This window comes from Marmota flaviventris, chromosome 13, assembly GCF_047511675.1.
Source record: "Marmota flaviventris isolate mMarFla1 chromosome 13, mMarFla1.hap1, whole genome shotgun sequence".
Lineage (NCBI taxonomy): Eukaryota > Metazoa > Chordata > Mammalia > Rodentia > Sciuridae > Marmota > Marmota flaviventris.
This window is the reverse complement of record NC_092510.1, coordinates 49,883,538-49,906,654: the sequence shown is the minus strand read 5'-3', so window position 1 is coordinate 49,906,654 and position 23,117 is coordinate 49,883,538. Positions and strand designations below refer to the sequence as shown.

At 37.9% G+C, this 23,117-nt stretch overlaps 1 protein-coding gene across 2 annotated transcripts in view; it reads left to right on the top strand.

Moving 5' to 3' along the window:
* Frem1 (FRAS1 related extracellular matrix 1) overlaps nt 1–23,117 on the top strand; it is a 128,509-nt gene that overhangs the window by 92,152 nt on the left and 13,240 nt on the right. The window contains exons 25-29 of one of the 2 annotated variants that reach the window (XM_027950606.3): nt 1,454–1,655; nt 2,372–2,516; nt 13,460–13,589; nt 16,216–16,288; nt 22,281–22,430. In XM_027950606.3, the coding sequence (XP_027806407.2) occupies nt 1,454–1,655; nt 2,372–2,516; nt 13,460–13,589; nt 16,216–16,288; nt 22,281–22,430 (700 nt within the window). The remainder of the gene's footprint in view (nt 1–1,453; nt 1,656–2,371; nt 2,517–13,459; nt 13,590–16,215; nt 16,289–22,280; nt 22,431–23,117) is intronic. The other variant, XM_034636942.2, reaches the window with a different exon arrangement.

The window sequence follows — 23,117 nt, the reverse complement described above, 5'->3', positions numbered from 1 at the left end:
TCTTCGAGGATTTCTTACATGGCACTCTGTCCATGAGCCATCTCTCTTACTGGCCATCATGGGGGTGGGAGCTTCTCTCAAAAACTGAAAAATAACTTATTATTACTTATTCATCTTATCATAATATACAAGATTATGTAGGATGTTACCATTGACATGAATTCTTTGGTTCACTAGGGTGAACTAAGGTTTATGGTAGTATCATTTGGGGGTAAAACAATTAGGAATTGTGAGATTAGGAGTGGGTTGAATGATGGTAGTACTCTTGTACCCATTTTCTAGTACTGATGTTGAATTTGTGTTAATTTATCCAAACCTGTTCATCCTTAACGACCACGGTCATTTGCAAGATGGACTGAGCTCCATACCACCACACCTGGACGAAGTCCTTTGTAGAGTTAGAACACATGCTCCTGTTCCCACTCATGATGGATCGCCCTTCCATGTCCTCACAAAACCAAGCTACTTTGTGTCACGTGTTCCTCATTCTCAATGAAACAAGTATGAAAAAAATCACTTTCACAATTTTCTTATTGTTTTAGTCAGTTGTTTTGCTGCTGTGACTAAAAGACCTAACTAGAACAATTGTAGAGGAGGAAAAGTTTATTTGGGGGCTCATGGTTTCAGAGGTCTTAGTCTATAGACAGCTGGTTGCATTCCTTGGGGCTCAAGGTGAGGCGGAAGAGTGTAGTGGAGGAAAATGGCTCACATGATGAACAGGCAGCAGAGAGAGAGAGAGAGACTCCATTCCAGATAACAAAATATGTACCCAAAAGGCACACCTCCAATGACTTACCTCCCCCATCTGCACCCTTCCCACCACCAGTCACCACTTGGTTAATCCCGTCAGGGGATTAATTCACTGATTGGGTTAAGGCTCTCATAACCCAATTATTGTTCCTCTAAACCTTTTTGCATCGTCCCACACATGAACTTTTGGGGAACACCTCACATCCAAACCATACCAATTCTATGGTATTTCTATTTTTATTCAACATTTTCACCATTTGAACAAAAGCATGTTTAAAAAAATCTATGTATTCTTGAACTTTTATAACTGTTTCTATAAATCATTGAACACCAAAAAAATATGGAAATCCTTTTGTTGTACTAATATTAAGTAAGCAATGTAATTCTTGTATTTGTTCAATGAATATTCCCTGGGCTTTGGTATGGCCCAGGCCTTGAGCCATGGTGTTTTGCCCTCATGCAACTTACATCCTGTGGGAGAGTCAGACATTAGACAAACTTAGCTTGGCAGAAACTTGGCTTTTGTTCCAGACACTGTGGTATTCACTGAGGATATTGTGAACTATAGTCTTTAGCAGAAATCAACAAATGAGTATGAGCAATCTGAAATTTGTGTTTGTCATTGTTGGACCACGAAAGCCCTACAGCCCATAGGGTGAGAAACCTTTTTGGATAACATTGTACGTAATTATTGATGATTCAGGTGGAGCATTTGGATAAAATAGCCCCTCGGATCACACTCTTGCGTTCCCCTTCACAACTGGGACTCCTGAAAAACGGCTGTTACGGGATTTACATCACTTCTCGAGTGTTGAAGGCATCGGACCCTGACACTGAGGACCATCAGATAATCTTTAAGATTTTACGAGGCCCACTACACGGACATTTGGAGAACACAACAACAGGTACTGGCTTCCTTAATCCTTTTAACTGCCCATTTTGAAATACCCAGTGGCTGGCAGGACTGGAGAGTAATTTAATTAAGGGCAGGTCTGTTTGGTAAACACTCTCCAGGGCTTACTGATACGTGCAGCTTATAAATCAATATTGGTGCTAAAGAGGGTTTGAAGTTAAATTCACCTTGACAGGAGAATCAAAAACTGATATACAGCTGTTTGCTGTTTATAGTTATTTTTTTAACAGCCATACTGTAATATATTCAGAAGAACCCACAGTGCCAGGGCCAGATTCATATTTGTAACTAATGTTTAATTCTATCATGAATTCTAAATGATATGTGTTCTTTAAAAAAATGAGTTTCCTAACAGTTTTTCTGTATTGTATATTATTTCTACTTTATGAAGACAATGATCATAATATATAACTAAACAGGATGCTTCAGAATTATAGATATTTGTTACTACATCTTCCTGCTACCCTTCCCAATATTTTTATATTTTTAAAGGCAAATATTTCTGGAGAATAGTAAATGTAAAGCTTAATTTGGGTTCATTGCATTTGAATTTTAAGATAGGTTGCAGCAATGTTACTTATTTTTTTTCAATGTACTTTGGCTAATCTCCGAAGCTGTGTTTCAAATAAAATAGTCATACAGTTTTATCAGCTCTAATGTAATGTTTTGATGATTATCCATGAGATTTATTGATTTCTTTTTTTGTAGGTGAATTTATCCATGAGAAATTTAGCCAAAAGGACTTATACAGTAAGACCATTCTTTACATCATAAACCCATCTTTGGAAGTAAATTCAGATATCGTGGAATTTCAAATCATGGACCCCACAGGGAACTCTGCCACTCCTCAAATGTAAATTCTTTTGATTATTCAACAGTCCTGCTTGAAATATCCAAAATGTATCTTATTAAAAAAGTGAAATGATCTTTTCAAACACAATCCAAGAACATAAATTGATAGACCATTTCATAAGCTCATAGAATTTTGGAGAAGGAAATTTCTTTTGATTACTGCCTAGTAATGGAAAGCTAATAACTTCACAGAGTATGGAAACATTAAAGGCAAGTTGTACAGTGTCATTCATGTTGTGTGTGGAAATGCACAACACTTCCACACACAGAGGTACTGTCCTGCCAGTTCGCTGGTATCCAGGGCTGAGCTTGCTGGCTCATGTGTAAACCTGCAGCCAGAGGTCACTCTAGGACCATTTTAGTAACTATAGTCGCCTAAAATATCTACGACAGGGAAGAATGAAGCACTGAAGAAGGGTTGGCCAAACATCTTGTCTCACCCAAAATGAAACCAAACCAATACTTTAAACTGCCTTCACAAGTTAATAAGTCTACTACAGGTAAGATAGTGAGGAGGAAGATAGTCTTGGGTATAAAGTGACATTTGGAAGTATATAAAATGTACAATGCTAAGAATAACAAGTTCTCAGAATTAGCAAGATTAATAGGCTATAGTAATTTCACAGACTGGTTTCCTACTATAGATTTCTCTGGAATATAGACCTTGAATGATTGATTAACTGGCACATGGTCATAAAATGGTCAGTTTACTTCTTGGGTGTGATTTTTCCTTTTTTATTTGATGCCTTTCCCAGATACCTCGAAGAAAAGTTGTTATTCATTCTTGTTTTAATATTCATCATATCTTAGACGTACTTAACTACACATGAGTACAGTTCTTCTATAGTCCCTTTATAATAAAATATGATCAAAGGAGGAGAAGAAAACTGAGAAACCCTTCTCACTTTTCATTCTTTTTCTTCCCCATCCTGAAATGCAGTTCCAACATTTGCCAGCAGAGGTCTCTATAGTCATTGGTAGGAAAAATTGGTGCCCTTAACTGCGTTCCCATAGTCCCACCTCCATTTCCCTGATAAAGTACAGTTCCTCGCCCAGATTTATAGACTCCACAGACTTTTTTTAAGTGGCTAGTATATGCCAGGCACATATAAAGCTGGGAAATAGGTGTGAACAAGCAAGACCTGGCCTCTGAAATTAAAATATATTCCTTAAGTTATAAAACTAAAATGAATGACCCCCTCCCCATTAAATGCCTTTGCCTAAGAGAAAGGATTCCTCATATCATTATATATATTCTATATAAATTTCATATGTGTGTGCACATATATGTATGTATGTATGTGTATGTATGTATATATACGTATACACATATATATATATAGCTACTGGGGGTTTTACCACTAAACTACATCCCCGTCTCTTTTTTTAGGTTGAGACATGTTCTCCCTAAATTGCCCAGGCTGGACCTTGAACTTGTTAACCTCCTACTCTACCTTCTGAATAGCTGGGATTACAGGTGTAGGCCAAGAGATCTCCACAAGTATCACATCCTTTAAAGAAAGCATACCAACTATTTGCAACTCCAAATAAATCCTGTAATTCTTAAGAAAACTTTTTTAAAAATTCTATTCCAAAAATGATAAATTGGCATTATTTGATTTTAACATTTTTTAAAATAGTTTAACTCAAAAAACATAATATCAATTCAGACTTGTCACTGACCAATTGCTGACCTCTTGTCCTCCACATGTGAATATAATGTAGATAGTAATCTTTTTTCCCTAGCAGTGGCAGTAGATTGATATTGCCTCACCCATGTGCCCTTTTTATTCCTTGTTGTTACCAAGGACATTGCTTCTTGAGGATGATTTATGTTTTAAAATAACCCTAAAAGTCATGTGAGAATCAGCAGAATCTACTTAGTGCAATGATAATCTTAATTGAGGCTCTTTTAAAGAGTCTCCTGCTTGTGCTGGGCATCAGTTTTCATGTACCTATGCTGAAGATGCTTCTAATTCAAATCTAAACGATTGGAACCAATGCTACAATATACGTCTACCCAGGAGAAATACAGAAATAACTTTGATTTGATTCTGACGCACTTTAGGTTATTTTCTTTAGAGTGGGCAGAAGGAGGTAGAACTCAGTATTTATCTTTACAATTTTTTACTGGAATATTTGGGGCCTCCCCAATCTCATTTTTAAGTCAATATTTCCTAGAAGTTGGTGCACATTTTTCTGATAAGAAACAATGTTCTGAATAGTGGTTTATCTTCTCAAGACAACCAGCAAGAGCCTAGCTATATGTACAATGTAAGTCATAGGCATTTGTAATTTTTTTTCTCTATTTCATGCTATTCATTCAATAACCATAACCACCTGAGCTAGGTACCATTATAATCCAACATACAGATGAGAAAACTGTGGCATAGAGCCGGGAAGTGACTTTTCCCAGCTTAATGCAGTTAATGAATGAGGGAGCTGGAATTCAGCCCAGGAAGTGTGGCTTAAGAGTGCACGGTTTTCCCACTGTGCTAACTAACAAACTTCTTGCCCACTTTTAACAACTGCTAAGATGACTAAGGGAACCCAACAGGAGGTTTATTGCCCTTGCCCTTCTTTCTCTGCAGACATTGGTTGGCCAGGCAGCAAGAAAGGAAAGAATTCTTACCTGTCGAGGTTATTTTCGTTTTTAAATATGAATTATAAGTATCCCTGGGAATTATGGTATAGATAATAAACCACTGGACTTGGAGCTGAAGGACAGAATGCGAGTTCTAGTTCTTCCATTCACCTAGTTACCTTCTGTAAAACAGGACAATACCACAATTTAGAGGAAACAAGTGAGATAAAATATATGAAAGTCTCTTGTGTACTTCAAGTCCTTAACAAATACGACTTGGGGTGATGCTTACTATTGTTGTTAATTTGTGTGGGTGTTCGTGTTAATTCAGTTGACTAAAGAAGTATTCTGGAAACATTTGCTGGATTTGAAAGTTCACCTCTAATTAGAAATTGATTCTGAGGTGATTCACAGTCTGTACAGTCATATGATTATTAATCAATAAGCCAAATGCTGTGTTATGCTATTGTAGTATTTCTATGTAGTGTCAGTCCTGAAGGATCAGTCGAGATTTTATTTTACAAATATAGGGCAATGTTGTTTTAGGAGAAATTAATCAAGTTATTGCCAGCTGACTAGTTTCCATGTTTGTTTAATTTAACTGCACCACATTCCAGAATCATCAAGATGTTTGCATGGATTGGAATCCCTGAGAGAGGGGTATCATTATGTAGCAGATTTCAACCTAACCAGGCTATGGAACTACTATTCCCCATCTCCTCTCCAGAAAAGCTTGGGGAACAAGTTTTTTATCAAATACATTTGGAAGATACTTTGTTGTAAATAGAAATTATTTAATAACACTGAAATCCATGGGCGGTTTGCCTAAAGATTTAGATTTGGCTATGAGCCTAAATTTCAGGTGCTATGCTAGGTTCTTTCACATGTGTTGTCTCATTTAAACTACAAAACACAATCACGTGAGGGCAATAAGGAAATTCGGCTCAAAAGATTATCCCAAGGTCGCGGGAAGACTTAACAGAGATGAAAATGAACCCTGCCCTGCAGACCTCAAAGAACACACACTGAAGTGTGGCTCACTCACAAGCTTGAGTATTCTCTAGTCCAAGGTCAAACTCTAAGATGATCTGCAGGATCCCCAAACTAAGATATGCAGGACTCACATGGCTCATTGAAAATACCATTGTAGACCACAATTTTCCTAATGTATCTTCCATGTAAACCTTTTCCTGGTGCCCACTGAAAATAATTAACTTCAAAAGAATTGTTGATCCATGCTGATGTTCTTGGTAACTCTGTGGCTGCTTCTCCACTGTGATTCCCATCCTCCCTCTAACAGCCTACATCCTGGCTGTTCTAATATTCATTCTTGGCTTGGGAAGAGAAGGGATGGAAGAAGTAAAAAGGAATTTTTATCAGGCAAACTTTGTAATGTTTGAGCAGCTTTTATGAAACACCTTGTAGGGGAAGAGGTTGAAACTATTGGCTTGCTAATGCCTGCCCATTACCTGCAAGCCAGAATGTGATTGTCTCTAGACTAGATCTTAGGAAAGCACAGAGGAAGGAAAAGAAAATACCACTTATTAAGCACCCACTGTGTACAGGTGCTTTATACATATTAACTAATTTTAATCATAATCATGTGACATGAGCATAATTCTCCTCGTTTTAAGATAATGAAAACTTGAGCCTGGAGAGACTGAGGAACTGACCATATTCACACACTAATAACTAGTTGCAAGGTGTGTTCCCCCCAAAGAACTTGTTTTGAGTACTCGATATGGTGCTTCTTGGCTAAGCACTGTTTCCCCGTTATCGAGGGAAAATGAAAAAACTGAAAACAGGTGTTCAAAGCATTAGATTGTGGAGCTTAATAGCATCATCTTTGAATTGAAAAATCTTAAACCAAATTTGGAAAAATGTTTTTTAACATTTTAATTTTCTGAAGTCATGCTACTTGATTACAAATGAAGATCTACTTATAGTAATAAAAATTGAACCACAATTTCTATAAAACATTTTACTGAGAAGCTAATAGTTAATTAGCACTCATGGAGGTTCATTTAACCCCTTTGAAGTAGGAAGTCATCCTTATTACACTTTGGGAAGTAAGGAAACTGAGGCATACAGAGGCTAAGTACCTTTTACACAGACTCTTATTAACCTAGATTAATGTCCCAAATCCCAAACTGGTGTTTTAACCCAAGGTGTTTCAGTTCCTTCATGTAAATGAATCAAATGGTCACAAAATATCAGAAAGTACAGATTTCTTGCTCTGGAACAGAGTCTCTCAATCTCGGCACTATTGGCATTTGGGAAGGGATAATTCTTTGTTGTGGGACAACATCCTGTGTACTGCAGGATCCCTGGCCTCTACCCACTGAATGCCAGTACCAGCCTCTTGCCAGGTGTGGCAATCAGCACTGTCTCCGGACATTGCCAAATGTTGAGAACGACACATACCCTTTAGAAAACGGTGTGTGAGAAATCATGATTTATGATGAAATGTTTTCATCAATGTCACCTTTCTCCCCAATGAAGTGTAATAGTAGTTAAAGAATCCAGAGTAAGTCAGGGTTAAAAAGAACTTGCAAGAATCTTCTAGCCTAGATTTTTTTTAAAAAGCTGTATGAAAGATGATGTTAATAAGGTTGGGGAATAAAAACCATTTTTTATTTATTTTAGCATATGACTTTATTTATTAAATTATTTTTATTATAATTTGTTATATATGATGGCAGAATGCAATTCATTTCATATTACATGCATAGAGCACAATTTTTCAAGTCACTGGTTGTACACAAAGTATTTTCACACCATTTGTGTCTTTATACATGTACTTAGGGTAATGATGTCTAACTCATTCCACCATCTTTCCTACCCCCCTGCCCCCTCCATTTCCCTCCCTCCCCTTTGTCCTAAGCTAAAGTTTCTCCAATCCTCCTATGCCCCCTTTCCCATCCCCATTATGAGTCAGCATCCTCATATCAAAGAAAACACTTGGCCTTTGGTTTTTTGGAATTGGCTTGCTTCACTTAGCATTATATCCCCCAATTCCATCCATTTGCCTGCAAATGCCATGATTTTTATTCTCTTTTATTGCTAAGTAATGTTCCATTGTGTATATATACCAAAGTTTCCCTATTCATTCATCTACTGAAGGGCATCTGGGTTGGTTCCACAATTTAGCTATTGTGAATTGTGTTGCTATAAACATTGATGTGGCTGTGTCCCTGTAGTATGCTGTTTTTAAGTCCTTTGGGTATAAACCGAGAAGTGGGATAGCTGGGTCAAATGGTGGTTTCATTCCAAGTAATAAAAACCATTTTTGATTGTCAACTTAGTTTAAGAAACAGTAGGCTAAATAAGATCCTTTCATTCAATTAACATATATCTGTTGAACACTTATTATGTCTACACACTCTGCAAGAGACTTGGAATGCATCAGTGAACCAAAGACCTGTGTTTCTGTAGAGTACACATAGTATCTAAGTAACTAGATTGCAGGTTATATATGATGTGTATTTTGGAAGATGAAAACGTTGGTCAATGTGATAGCACACACCTGTAATCTTAGCAGCTCAAGAAGCTGAAGAGGAAGATCCCAAGTTCAAGGCCAGCCTCAGCATCTAAGTGAGGCTCTAAGCCAGCAACTTAGGAAGGCCTTGTCTCAAAATTAAAAAAAAAAAGTTGGGGGGAATGGGGATGTGGCTCAGTGGTTAAGCACCCCTGGGTTCAATCTCTGTACCAAAAAATAAATAAAATACAATGACAACCAAAAAAATGATGGCCAAGATAAAGGGGATCAAAGGCTTTGGCAAATAAGTGAAAATGTTAAATTGGGTGTCCAAACAGCTTTTCTTATACCTGATTGCTTAGTGTTAATGAGTCGCAAAGGGATCCAAAAATCTCATAAACTTTAACCCAATTTTAACTCAACTCCTCCATGCTATGTCTTCCATTTCCAAAAGTGGTTGTTGGGGGCCAAAATTTAGCTTTTACTTTGAACCAGCTTTTCTATTGTGATGAGTAGCCCAGAACTACTTGTGGAGATAATTCTCAACTGGGGGTGACTTTCCTCCCAAGGGATTTTGGGCAATGTCTGAAAATAGTGTTGGTGGTTGTGACTCTGGGGAAGTGCTACTGTGTCTAATGTGTAGTGATCAGGGATGCTATCAAACATCTTCAAATACATAGGACAACTTCCCACAAGTAATTATCTGGTCAAAAATGTCAGTAGTGCTGAGGGTGAGAGGAGTTTTCACCTCCTGCTAAATGATTTGAAATGATTGCCATGTGGTTTCACATATAGTGTGTTGGTTACCTTTATTTCTGACCTTAGAATGAGCTTTACTCAACGTTAATGGGAGAATGAAGGGATCATTAAAATGTAAAGACATGAACCAACCCTTATGCACATGATGCCTACACATCCAGAACTTTCCAGATTGCTCTCCTGGACTCCTGCATCTGGATATTTATCTGATGCTAAACATAATTTTTTGACTTCTTGCAGGGAGAATTCCCAAATGATTGTCTATATCTCTTATTTTTCTTTCAAGTGTTTATTTAGAGTTTAAGCAATCACAGTCTCAGCATAGAAAGATCTCAGATACGGTATTGCAAAAAAAAAAAAAAATTGCATTCAAAACATGTGTTGCACATATCCTGTAGGTTAGTGAGGGCTTTGCTATTTAAATATTTTTTTTTCTGGAAAATATATAGCCTGGCTTAAATTTCATGGCTTTTCAATAGAGCTTTATTATTTGTAGTGAATGGTTTTAAGAAAATAAAATAGAACGCTGTGTAATGACAACCTTAACCTATAAGCATTATGCAATGCTCTGATGGTGCATCAGGGAAATCTACGTGCATTCCCAAACACTGAGACCTTTGTACTGTGAAACCAAACAGTACTCTGAATTATTCCCTTCTGGATCTAGATCAGCAATCAGATTGCACTTAGTTTCAGACTTTGAGGTCTCTTGGATCTGCAGAATGGCATTGATGGATTTGTGTGTGTCCTGGTGAGAATCAGCAACGGATGGATTCTCTGAACCAGACATTGAAATTCACTTGAACCTTACCAAGACTTAGCTTAAATCCATCCAAATTTATCTGTTTCATTTTTCCCCACCACCTTCCTTTCCTTCTTATTTCTTCTTCCTGTCTTCTCCCCTAATTCCTCTTGCTGACATTCTTTCTTTCTCATTTACTGGGGTCCTTTAGGAGTTTTTTTGCAACATATTTCTCTTAGCATTTGTGCTGTCCTTATTGCTTGATATCTTGTAATTCTTCATACCTATTTATTTCTATACGTCTTGATCTGATTCATGTTTGATATGATTCATTTAAATTCAGTCGCATCAAATATCAATGAGGTTTTTCAATATAAAGATCTTGTTTTCCATATAAAACTATATGTAATAAATATGAATATATTTAATGTTTGGATTGCAGAGAGAAATTTGCATTTCTTTAGTGAAAACCAAATTATGTATGATAAATTTCATAGATTTCTGTTTGCCATCTCATTTTGAAATTTTCCAAGACTTCACTAATCATTAGTACAGTCTCTCTCAGAGTCTTTGTACAATAATACAAAAGCTTTCATTGTTTTTGGTCAGTGTATTTTTTCCAGGGCAAAATCACATTAAGATTAACATGGTACTGGGCATGGTGGCACACACCTGTAATCTCAGTGGCTCAGGAGGCTGAGACAGGAGGATCGCTAGTTCAAAGCCAGCCTCAGCAAAAGTGAGGTGCTAAGCAACTCAGTGAGACCCTGTCTCTAAATAAAATACAAAATAGGGCTGGGGATGTGGCTCTGTGGTTGAATGCCCCTGGGTTCAATTCCTGGTACCCCCCCCCCCCCAAAAAAAAAAAAGATTAACACGGTGATAATTCTGTGAATAAAATTAATTTATAAGATTAAAAATTATACATTTTTTTAAATCTTGTTTTTGTGTCAAGGATTTTATGAAGTCTAGCATGCAGGAACTATGTTTCTTTATCTATGGACTGAATAAACATAGATGCATGAACCTCCTATAATAATCCCATGTTCCAACAGTACTCTTCCCTGAGGCCCATGATCCTCAGATATGAACCAGTGTTACTGAGTTCCTTTTGCTAATGAATTTCTTTCTTTTTCTAAATTTTTTATTTGTTTTAATTAGTTATACATAACAGTAGAATGCACTTATATATTTTGATATATCATACATAGATGGGATATAATTTCTCACTTTTATGAGTATTCATATTGTATTATCATATTGGTCATATAGTCACATATATACATAGAGTAATAATGTCTGTTTCATTCTACTATCTTTCTTATACCCACATCCCCTGCCTTCCCCTCCTTTTAATTCCCTCTACCTAATCTGCTATTCTCTCTTTTTTTTTTTGCCTTTATACATGTACTTTTTTTTTGCATTACAATTCTTAATATACATATATACCACAATTTTTGTATCTCTGTATATAAAGTATGTTGACACCCAGTTCGTGTCTTCATACATGTACTTTGGATAATGATGTCCATCACATTCCGCCATCCTTGCTAATCCCCTGGCCCCTTCCTTTCCCTCCCACCCCTCTTCCCTATTTACAATTCATCTATTCCTCCCATTGCTAGTGAATTTTATTTGCAGGATGTGATTGTGACACACCCTGATGTCGGCGGGCCCTAGGAAAGCCTGGGAGACCGTGAAATGTGTGAACTCATATTCTACATGGTAGCACCCAGAATTTCTAGTTCTGAAAAAAAGCTATTGTGAAAAATAAATTTAAACTTGAAAGTTCAAATCTGATTGGAAGTTTGGGAAGTGCAGTAAGAAGTGACCACAAAGGTTTTGTAACTCCAGAATAAAAGAGGAACAAATAAAACAATGGGTAATGTGAAGATTGCTCATGTCCTGTGTATTGTTGTATAAAAATAAAGGGAGTAAAAAATGCCAGGACAAGGTTAGTGAGAAATGTGTAAGTAAAACATTCAAGTACTCCCATGCCAAAAAAGGGAAATATTGCAAGGTAATAATAAAATCGTGTTGCTTTGCTTGAGCTCAAACATTTCAATTAGAAGGAAATGGTAGAGGAGACATAGAAGATTTAGCATCAAATTTATGCTTGAATATTATTCTGCTACCTATTTGCTTTGTCATAGCTTTTGGTCTTTGAGCTAGTTATCTAATCTTTTCTGAGGTTTGGTTTTTTTTGTGGGTTATTTTGGGGGGGTGGGGTGGGAGAGAAAGGTTCCTCTCTAGCTGATAAGGATCAGTGAAGATAATAACCATCAAATGTTAGATTCATTAAATATATTGTAGAAAAAAAAAGACCACCTTCTATTTATCAGATTCATTCAATTGCCTGAAGAAGATCCTTCATATCCCACCAGTTTCATGGGTTAAACCAACCACTTGTCAAAAATATTCAGAAAAAAATATTTGCATCTGTACTGAACATGTACAGTGTTTTTTCTTTATTTCCTAAACAATAGACTTAACAACTATTTACATGATGTTTACATGATATTAGGTTTTATAAATAATCAAGAGATGATTTAAAGAATACAGGAGGATGGGCAAAATTATATGCAAATACTACACCATTTACATAGGGAGTTAGGTGCTTGCAGATTTTGTTGTCTATGGGCTGAGGGTGAGGGTCCTGGAACCAATATTCCACATTGAGAGATGACTACAGTTGTCACCAAGCCACATTCTATTACAGTTCTTTTATCTTTTGTTTGTCTGTTTGTGTGTTTCAGTGCTCAGGGTGAACCCACGGCTTTGCACATGCTAGACAAGTGCTCTACCACTGAGCTATCCTCCCAGCCCTACATACTTTCATATGTACAAAAAAAGTAACAAAACTCGTGAACATTTTAATTGCTGGGCATATCCTGAAGGATAACTCATTATTAACCTGAACCCAAGTTCAGAAAAGATCTGTGTCTGAAACCGATCTTGTACCAATGAGGAAGGTCAAAAGATAAGAGATTTCACATCAGTGTGTTTTCCAAAAATAAGTATTTCCTTAAACTTGACCACTGATGGTCCCTTTTTGTGTTATTAGTATCAGTGGGAACTTTGGCAGTGTTTTAACCTTAGTTTCTTTATTTTAAAAACAAATTTCTAAAACTTGTTCTGTCTAGCTTACAAAATCACTGTAAGGATGGAATAAGATAATATTAGTAAAAGTTCATCGTGAACTAAAATGTACCAAATATGTGTAAAGAATTTCTGTTACTGGCATAGATTGATCAACCATGTTTGCCACTCTAAGCGGAACCAGTGGCTCAGTTACTTGTCAGAAGAGAATTTCAACAGATGTTAATTATATATATCTTATGATCTCTCTCTCTCTCTCTTTTTTTTTCCTTTCATGTACAGTTTGGAGTTGAAGTGGTCTCATATTGAATGGTCACAAACTGAATATGAGGTCTGTGAGAATGTGGGCATATTGTCCTTAGAAGTTACCAGAAGGGGATATTCCATGGACTCAGCCTTTGTGGGAGTAAAGGTAACAACATTGAAATGCACATTGTCAAAGTTAAAACTTAAGTTATTAGTTGGTGCCTTTGATGATTTTCTTAGCAAAATTTAGAGTTCCCGAGAAAATTTCCCCTGCAGGGTGCAACACTATTCTATATATTCTAAGTACAATTTTTCCTTGTCTCCCCACCTTCATCTAGGTTCACCAGCTCCTAGATAGAAGTGTTCATTTTGTGGTGCAAGGGTTTGAACCTGGGACTACACACATACTGGGCAAACACTGTACCACTGAGCTACATTTCAACTACTGGATAGAGTTTTTCCAAACACGTTTACTTCTGAAATCTGATCATTATTTTCTATATACTCTTCAAGTTTTAAAGTTTGATTTCACAGTGGGTTGCATTGAACTTAGTGAAACTGGGCTCAATTCTGGTTTGAAAGGAAAAGTCATAGAGAATGCATTCTGTGGTGTGCCCAGAGCAAAGTACAGTCCCCTAATGGCCATCTCCCAGGATGCGACAGGATTGCTTTCCATGGTCACAGTGGGTGAGTCAAACAGGAAACTTAAGCCCATCTTAAGGGCCATTCAATCATGAAAAATTAGGAGAGCATATATTAATATGGGTGCTCCCAAATATGAAGAATTTTCAGGTAATAGCTTTTGGATTTATCAACCTGCTATTTCTTTCCATTGACATCAACATAGAGCACAGCCTCTGGTTTCTAGAATTGAAAGGTTTTTCGGAGTCATCGTAGCGATAGCCCATCAAGACAAGGTGAGCATGAAAAGAAAGTACACAGCATTGATGGGAAGACTCCTCAGTCTGATGGAAAAAGCACTGATACCATCCCCTGGGGGAAAAAGGGCATCAGTTGAATCTCAATTATAATAGCAAAGGCAGATAACCTTAGGACAGGGTGCACCTCAATCTGCCTATGTCCAGACTCAGTGTTCTCTTTCCAGTGAACACAGGTGCTTTCTCTTCGAGGTATGTTGGTAGCTTATTGCTATTAAACCAGTGGAACACTTGATGTGCCCTGTAATTTTCCAGGAGGTGACTTAAGGCAAAGGAAAGAAGGTACCTGGATGGCTTTCTAATAATCCCCTGGTCCTCCATAGAAAATACCATATTCTCTAGTCTGGAGTTTTGGGCCACACTGCCACTCACCTTGCCAGGTAGAAAGAACCTACAGAGGATCTTATGTGTACTTAAGTGAATGAGCACCAGGATCCTGCCAGCTGAGTGTGCAGGCCTCCATCAAACATGGTCCTTGAGTCTTCAGGGACTACTTCATTCAGAGAGCAACCTGCCACCTTACACAAAAGCTTGTTGGTCACATGACCAGGAATAGAGAAAGAGGAGGTACTTTTACCCCATGCTGTTTTCCCTCATTTGAATCACCTGGCTCATTTCTCTAAACACCTTGCCTCAGACCACTGCTTCTCTCAGGATTCTGTAAACTCAGTGGTGGTAAATACTAGGTAATTGCACGTGCAAGAACCATGCAGGGAAATATCACTTCCAGCATATGGCGGATACAGGTGTACAATGGGCTGCCTTTTCCTAATGAAAGGAGGTTTAGGGGGAGCCTTGGCATTGTGGACAAAGAGCAAATGGAAGTCTAGGAGGTGCTACTCTTCCTCAGCAAAATATTTCTACTGCAGACCCATTAATATGTGGAGAGCATATATTAACATGGTGGCCTTTGATTTGAAATAGAGACACTGTCTGAGGTCATACAGATAGGAATTTTAAAGTTTTAAATTATGCACTCACTTCATTCCTTTGTAAAAAAGACATGAAAATACATTAATTCACTTTCTTAACCATCTTCAACATCTCAAAAATCCACAGAAATAACAAACACCTCCTATGCTTATACAAGTTCTTTTTCAAATCAGCCCATGACAACTCTTAACACATATTTAGGCACCCTCTGGGGGGAATTTAAGCCCAAGACTTCAGAGTCCTAAAATCAACTGCTTAGTTTCTCATACTGGAGTTGGTGAAGCAGGGACACAGTCAACAGTCTGTTTAGGGCAGTTTTTCTTTTTATGACTTATTGGTTGGAGTCCTCTAAAGCCATGGGGTCTGGGTGTGGATTGCCTTTACACAGCTCTCTGCCAGGCCTTTCCATCCCACAAAGCTCTCATTCATGTCTGTGAAGAGCAATAGCTTCATCCAGACAGGAAAATGGAGCAGACTTGTTCAAGTTAATCTGGTCTAAAGGTTTTCAGAGCCCTGGAGCCTGCAGATCCTTTACAGAGACTGCCAGGGCATCACACAGGTTGTTGGGAGTGTATACTCTCTTCTCACTTCTCTCCCTCCCTCTCCATTGAGGTTCTATTTTAAAACCAAGCTGGGGTAGAGGGAAGGTCATCAAATAAAACTGTGCTCATAACAAAGAGAAAAATGAAGTTTTAAAATCTATTCTGCTTTCCCAATGATTGAATCATTGGAAAAACAAAAAGTTAAATCTAAGAAAGATCCTTATAGCCTCTAAAATGGTTTATTAGAATTTTAAAAAATGCTATTTATTATTAAAAGCAGATTTAGGAGCATGAGTTTCATTTAGTATTGAGAAGAATAAATGTTTCTCTATTATAGCATATTTATTTTTATTTTAAAAAGACATTTTTTTCTCTTAAGGTCAATCAAGTGTCAGCTGCAGCTGGAAAAGATTTCACAGTGACTCCATCCAAACTGATTCAGTTTGACCCAGGTAGGTTTTGTATCTACAGCTTGTTTCATGTTTTGGTGAGCAAGTCTGCAGATGGTGGAGAAGACAGGATATCATCAACTTCAACCAACCAGAAGCCCCTTAGGGAGCCAGATCACCCCACTCCAGACAAGAGGAGTTTGGGCCTGATATTCTAACCTCCTATATTTTTTTTATTGCAAGTTAATATGTATTTAAAATGAGAAGAAAGAGCATAACAAATATCAAATATCAAAGCAAACATCCAAAACCATCCAGAAAAAAATCATTTAAAATCCTGGGACAAAGCTATAATAATCTAACTGGCTCATATTGTGATGAAAATTTTTAGAATGTTGTATTTGCATGGATTCCTAAATTATCCCTTTAGAAATAGTTTGATCTGAGATATTCCAGGGGAAATTATTATTTAACTAAATAGCAGTGGCTTTGTTTTAAATTTTGCTAGGTGCAAAAGATAGTAAAAAAGTGTGGTGTGGGGCTGGTGATATAGCTCAGTGGTAGAGTGCTTGCCTGGCATGTGCAAGGGCCTGAGTTCCGTTTCCAGTGTTGGAAAAAAGCCTATCTCAGGTCTCAAGAATGTTATATTGTATGATACATAAACTTGAAAACAGTAATAGTTCATTGAGATTCAAAGGGTGAACCATTGTTCTGACTAAAGAAAACCTTGGGAGACTTCTCAGGGGAGGCAGCATTCTAGCAGGTAGATGAGGAAATGCCAAGTTGAAGAATGACCACAAAAGAACCCACACACGTTTGGGCACCCACACACCAAGGTTGGGCAGCATCCTTTCCCCCTGGCTTCTGTGGACGGGGCCAGGAGGTCTACCTCACTGCTCTGCATGGTTTTCTCTTCCCTTATGGAAATGGACTTGGGTCAGTTTCTAAGGGAAAGGCTTCAGGAAAGTGTTGTGCTTTTCTACAGAGGAGTTGTCCTGCACTCTGAGAGAAGAGTTGACCTAGTCCAAACGCTTGACATTGTCCACCACTAACACATAAAGTTTTGTGCAAAGGCAAAAGAAAATGGCCTAAATACCATCAGTGCCCCCAAACTGACCATCATTATACAATGAGGGAAAGCCACTCTGCAGGTCATCCTAAATAGTATGGCATTTGAAAATTGTGCTGATTTCCCAGGGCTGCCTGTAACAAAGTATCACAAACAGGGTAGCTGAGAAAATACATGTTTATGGTTTTACAGTTTTGGAGACTACGAGTCCAAGATCAAGATGTTGGCAGAGATGATTTCTTCTGAGGGCTGGGAGGGAGAAGATATCTTTGCCTGTCTTTTCATTCTTCAGTTTCCTGACAGTCTTTGGTGTTCCTTGGTTTCTGCTGTATCACCTCAGTCTCTGTCTTTATCTTCACATGGTGTTCTCTGTGTGCATGTCTGTGAACAAAATTTCCCTTTTTTATAAGGTCATAAGTCATAATGGGTTAAGGACCCACTCTATGCTAGTATGACCTCATATTAACTAATTTCATCTGCCATGACCCTATTTCCAAATGAGGTCACATTCTGAGGTGTTGGGTGTGAGGATTTTGGCATATACATTTTTGAGGGACACAATTCAGCATGACACAGGAGCCTTCAATTGACAGGCAGGAACCCAAGTGTTATTATTTTCTTCCTTCCTGTATATTTAGCTTTCTGACCTAGGAGGTCAGGAAGCTCTACTCTTGCTATGTGTTTGGGGTTTGCCCCTAGGTTTCTGTAGGCTCTTCTGTCCTAGGCAACTATAATATGAAAAGGTTTAATGCATTTGTATTCGGTGCCTCCTCATCTCCCACGTTATTATTATTATTAGTAGTAGTACCAGGGATTTTACCTGGGGCACTTATCGACTGAGGTATGTCCGCAGCCCTTTAATTTTTTATTTTGAGACAGAGTTTCATCAAGTTGTTTAGGGACTTGCTAAATTGCTGAGGCTGGCCTTGAACTTGTGATCCTCCTGTCTCAGCCTCCTAAACCACTGGGATTACAGGGCCCTGTGCCCAGCTGCATTCTCCCTTTTATCCTTCATACGAGGGCACTTTCAGCCTTGAGAGTCAAGAGTCTTTGCCATATGCCCTGTTTATTATTGATGTCTGGTTGTTACAAGATCAGGAGTGATTTTGGCTTCCATTAGTTTTGAGCAGCCCACCAGGTGCTCTGTTTGGATTGATAGGAACTAGAACGTATCACACTAGGGCAGCTCTGAAATTTACCTCTTAGAGATTTCATTGGATAAGATAAATACCTATTTGTCTAGAAGAGTTCACATGCTGTTTTGATTAGACAGTAATGACTTCTGGGGGCTCTGAATAGTCTTATGATTTTAGAAATTATTTAAAAATTTAAAAACAACATAAACATATCTTATAAATTAAAAAAAAAATAAACACATGCTTGGCTGTTTGTTTTTTTGGGAATTTATGAAATCAGAAATAGTCATGAAACTCCCCATGTCCACCAGTCCATCCAGTGATGTGCTCCTGTGTTGTTAATCCTTGACTCTTTCGGGTCTGATGTTTCAAGCCCTTGTCCCCAGAGCAAACCAATTTATTTTTCTAAAAATAACAGGTACCTTGAATGAGGGGGAGAGGACACAGGCAATCAAGAATGGCGGGGTAGTGTAAGGTTGAAAAATTCTAACCACTTTGCATTTCAGCTATTGTGACTAATCTAGAGTGGATGTGTAAATACTCTTAAGAAAATGATTGTTTTCCTTTAAAATGTGTGTTCTTGAAAGGTTTGCTACATTCTTTTTTTTTTTTTTTAGAGAGAGAGGGAGAGAATTTTTAATATTTATTTTTTAGTTTTCGGTGGACACAACATCTTTATTTTATTTTTATGTGGTGCTGAGGATCGAACCTAGCGCCCCGTGCATGCCAGGTGAGCACAATACCGCTTGAGCCACATCCCCAGCCCCAGGTTTGCTGCATTCTTAATTGAAACTTCATCATTCCTGAGTCAAATATTTCCCAAAGGAACAGATCTATAATGTGGCATTTACTGAAAAAAGAAAAGAAAAGAAAAAAGAAAGAAGGAAAGGAAGAAAGAGAAAGAAAAAATGTTTTCTAATAGAGAGGGGAATATCCAGGAGTTCCTACTCAGTAAAGTGGGATGTGTCTGTATACAATGACACCTTCTCTCTCCTCTTCAGCACCTTTTGTTTTGTGGAAACTGGGAGGAGATCAGGTCAAGCCTTCTGAAAATGCAGGTGTATATCAGAGACTTAACAAATTCTTTGCACCTTGACAGTGGAAGAGGAAGGGGAAACAACAACAATGAAGTTTACTTCCAATCTCATTAACCTAAATAAGAAGGTCCCATGCACACACCTGGTAGGCACAGAGACAAAGCTGAAATGCAGACGAACAAATCGGAAGCACTTAAATGAAACTCAGCATGGACTTTCTCCAACCACCTGGTTCTACTCCACAAAGCCCAACAAAAACTTTTGAGTTTCTTTTCTAGGAGTGGGTATACTATAATTTTTACAAAATGATTCTTAAAATAAGAGGACAATTGATTGAGACTTGGAAATATTTTTTACCGGATTTTTATTTAAATAATGCTTAACTTTATGGGGCTTGAGGGTCAAAACAATTCTGTGAATACTAAAGATCTTAGTATCCATATGCTTTTTTTACTGTCCAACTCTGATCTTTTTCATGCCCATTTTTATTGCAATGGCTGCCTTGGGTGGTCTCCCAAATTTCAGCCTCTCTGTCTACCTGCTTTGATGCCCAAACCTTCACAGGTAACATTTTCAAGTTCATTTTGTTAAACCATCCACTCACAGAATGTCAATTGTCTGCGTGAGACAAGTCTGTTGCCTGTTGTTTAAAGTTTGCATCTGGCCCCCTGGGGTCCAGGGCTCTCTGCACCTGGCTACAGACTATCTCTGCAGCTTTATGGCCTCTTGTTCACCCATGTGAGCTCTGCCTTCCAGACAGTTATCTCTTCACCCTTCCCTCATCAAGGCTTCAGCTTTACTAACTTTCTGCAATTGTTGATGTTGTTTTCCTGTTTCCTCCCTCCAAATCCTTCCAACTGTGGATGGCATATATATAAATCTATGCCACCTATTCTGTATCTTTTGGCAGCTAAACATACATAGCTTTGATTAGTTATTTGACTTTTCTGGTACAATTGGTCCTGTGTTGGTACAGGTTCTTCATCCACCTATTTAACCAACCACAGATAAAAATTATTGAAAAACATTACATCTGTACTGCACATACACAGACTTTTATGTTTTGATTCCCTAAGCCATACTGTATAATGACTATTTACATGGAATTTACGTTGTGTTAGGTATTATAAGCAATCTAGAGATGACTTAGAGTATACAAGAGGATATATATAGGCTATGTCTAAGTACTATGCCAGTTTATGTAAGTAACTAGAGTGTTTGCTGCACATTTTGGTATCTGAGGAGGATCTTGGAGCTGATCCTTTGTGGATGCTCATGGACATAATTGTCTTGTGTCTTCTGAGAAGTTTTAAATTCCTTTAGGTTAGAGTTTGGCTTATGTTATACTTCTGGTATTCTCCATAGCATCTAATGCAAAAGCAAGCACTTAAGTATAAAAATGTATATTTTGGTGGATTGATTCATCCATCCACAAGATGGGAATTATATAGTATTTTATATTAGGTGCACCAACTTCTGTTTTTGTAAAGACTGCGAATATAATTGATTTAAGAATACAGTCAATAACTGAAAGTTTAATAAATTATCTATAAGTCTAATTTTTAAAAATAGAATTATTCCAAATACACCTAATTTTTCCTGTAAGTGCAGCCAAGAATAGGATAAGTGAACAGTTTCATCTTTCCTTGGATTCTGTTGAGGATTAATGAGACTTTGATTAGGTCATGAGATCTACATAAAACATACTTTCAAGAAAGGGGCTGTCATGTAGATGACACAATTGAGAGGCATAAATCATAGAAGGCAATCTGAAGCAAAAAAGAGTCGTACTTTTAGAAGAGAAGACTAGGATAATGTTTAACTGCCTTATACAGAAAGATTTATGGGAGCAAAAGCATTCAAATGAGTACATGGCAGAGAGAGCTTTTCAAATTTAACCCTATGAGGTTAAACCATAAGCTTGAGCCTACTTTCTCCACTAAACAGCATTCTCTACTTCCTGCCTCCACTTTTTCTTCTAAATAAACTCAGGAAGATGTCCTGCAATCCACAAAGTGAAAACTGGTCCAGATTAGACAATCTCTAAAGCTTTTCCAACTTAATATTTTGTGTCTCTGGGTTTGCTTTCCCTCCTATCCTCAGGGTGAGAAGATGGCTGGGATATATTGGTAACATCAAAACTGTCTGTGTTAAGTTTACAAAGTTACAAGCTCAGCTATAACTCCATGAACACAGAGGGACAGGAAGAGGGAAATAAGTGGGCTCCTCAGTCTGTTTCTGGAATTCCCAGCCTGTAAATTCTCTCTAGGAGGATATCAAACTGCTGGGTATTACATCATCAGAGAAAGCATTTGTGGGCTGGAAGGATCACAGGAAGTAGGGCAACTGATGTGGGCAGCTGTCTGTAGAAATTCATCATTTCAAAAGTTCCATGAATGGCATGAAGTACCATCCAATAATCACTTCTGTCTGCATCAACACCTTAAGATTTTTGAAAGTATTAAGAGTTTAAGATTATAGAACTTGTTTATTCTTGAGAAGGGACAGTTTGGGGGGGGAAATTACATCTTGGATCTCATCTACTAGCCATTTTTTTTTTCATCACTTGCATAATGCGGCTTACTTTTTTGTTACAGTGTTTGCATTGAAACCGAATCATCATTGTCCAGGAACAAATGTGGTCTTTTCATAGTACTGGGGAGAACAGCAGGGCTTCAGCGAGTTGGTGGCAACACAATAGCTCACTCAGGCTACTGCAGTCTAGCTGTAGACATGTTAATTAATATATTTCTCTGACACCTAGGTGATTGAAATAGCAATTAAAGAGTAATTAAAATGTTTACTTCTTGTAGGAATGTCAACTAAGATGTGGAATATAGCAATTACCTATGACGGATTAGAGGAAGATGATGAGGTCTTTGAAGTAATTCTGAACTCCCCTGTGAATGCAGTTCTTGGCACGAAGACAAAAGCTGCAGTGAAAATTTTGGACTCAAAAGGAGGTATTCTTTTGATCCTCATCTTGAAATCAGGAGCGGTCCTGGCGCCATGGCTGCTTGCTTTCAACAGCCAACATGCTTGATAACACCTTCAAATCAGAATGCTTAATTTCTTGTCAAGAAAGCAGCCTCCGTCATGATGCAGCCCTTTTATGCTAGTTTCTGCTTCATGTGGTTTTCCTCCTGCTAAGAACTATCGCTTGAGAAAAGCAACAAGTCAGCACCGCGGTTGTTTTTTTTCCTAACCGTTTGTTGTTCTCACCGAGGGGGAAACAATGTTGGTGAGAATCTATCGACAATTATTTTCCCCCAGAGTTTGAAGGGCTGTAATTATCTTCCTCGGTTAAAGAGAGCTCTCAAAGCCCCAAACCCGAGCTCCCACTGCAGTGTGACCAGGAAAATTCTAAGAAGGGAAGGAATTGGAGCAAAATAGATGCGAAGATGCAGCTGGCTCGGGGATTCAGAAGCAGCTGGAGAATATTAATGAATAACTTTGGGTTACAGAGCCAAGCAGGTCCTGGGTAGTATACGCTAAAGAACAACCTGTGAACCAAATAAAACGAAGAGCAGTAAATGTTTTTGGTGCTCTGATTTTTTTTTCTTCCAAAATCCCTTCTAGTGTCTTGTCTGTTTAGTATTTGACAAGTGTCCAGTACTAGACACCATCCCATGCCCTGCTTTCACACCTGC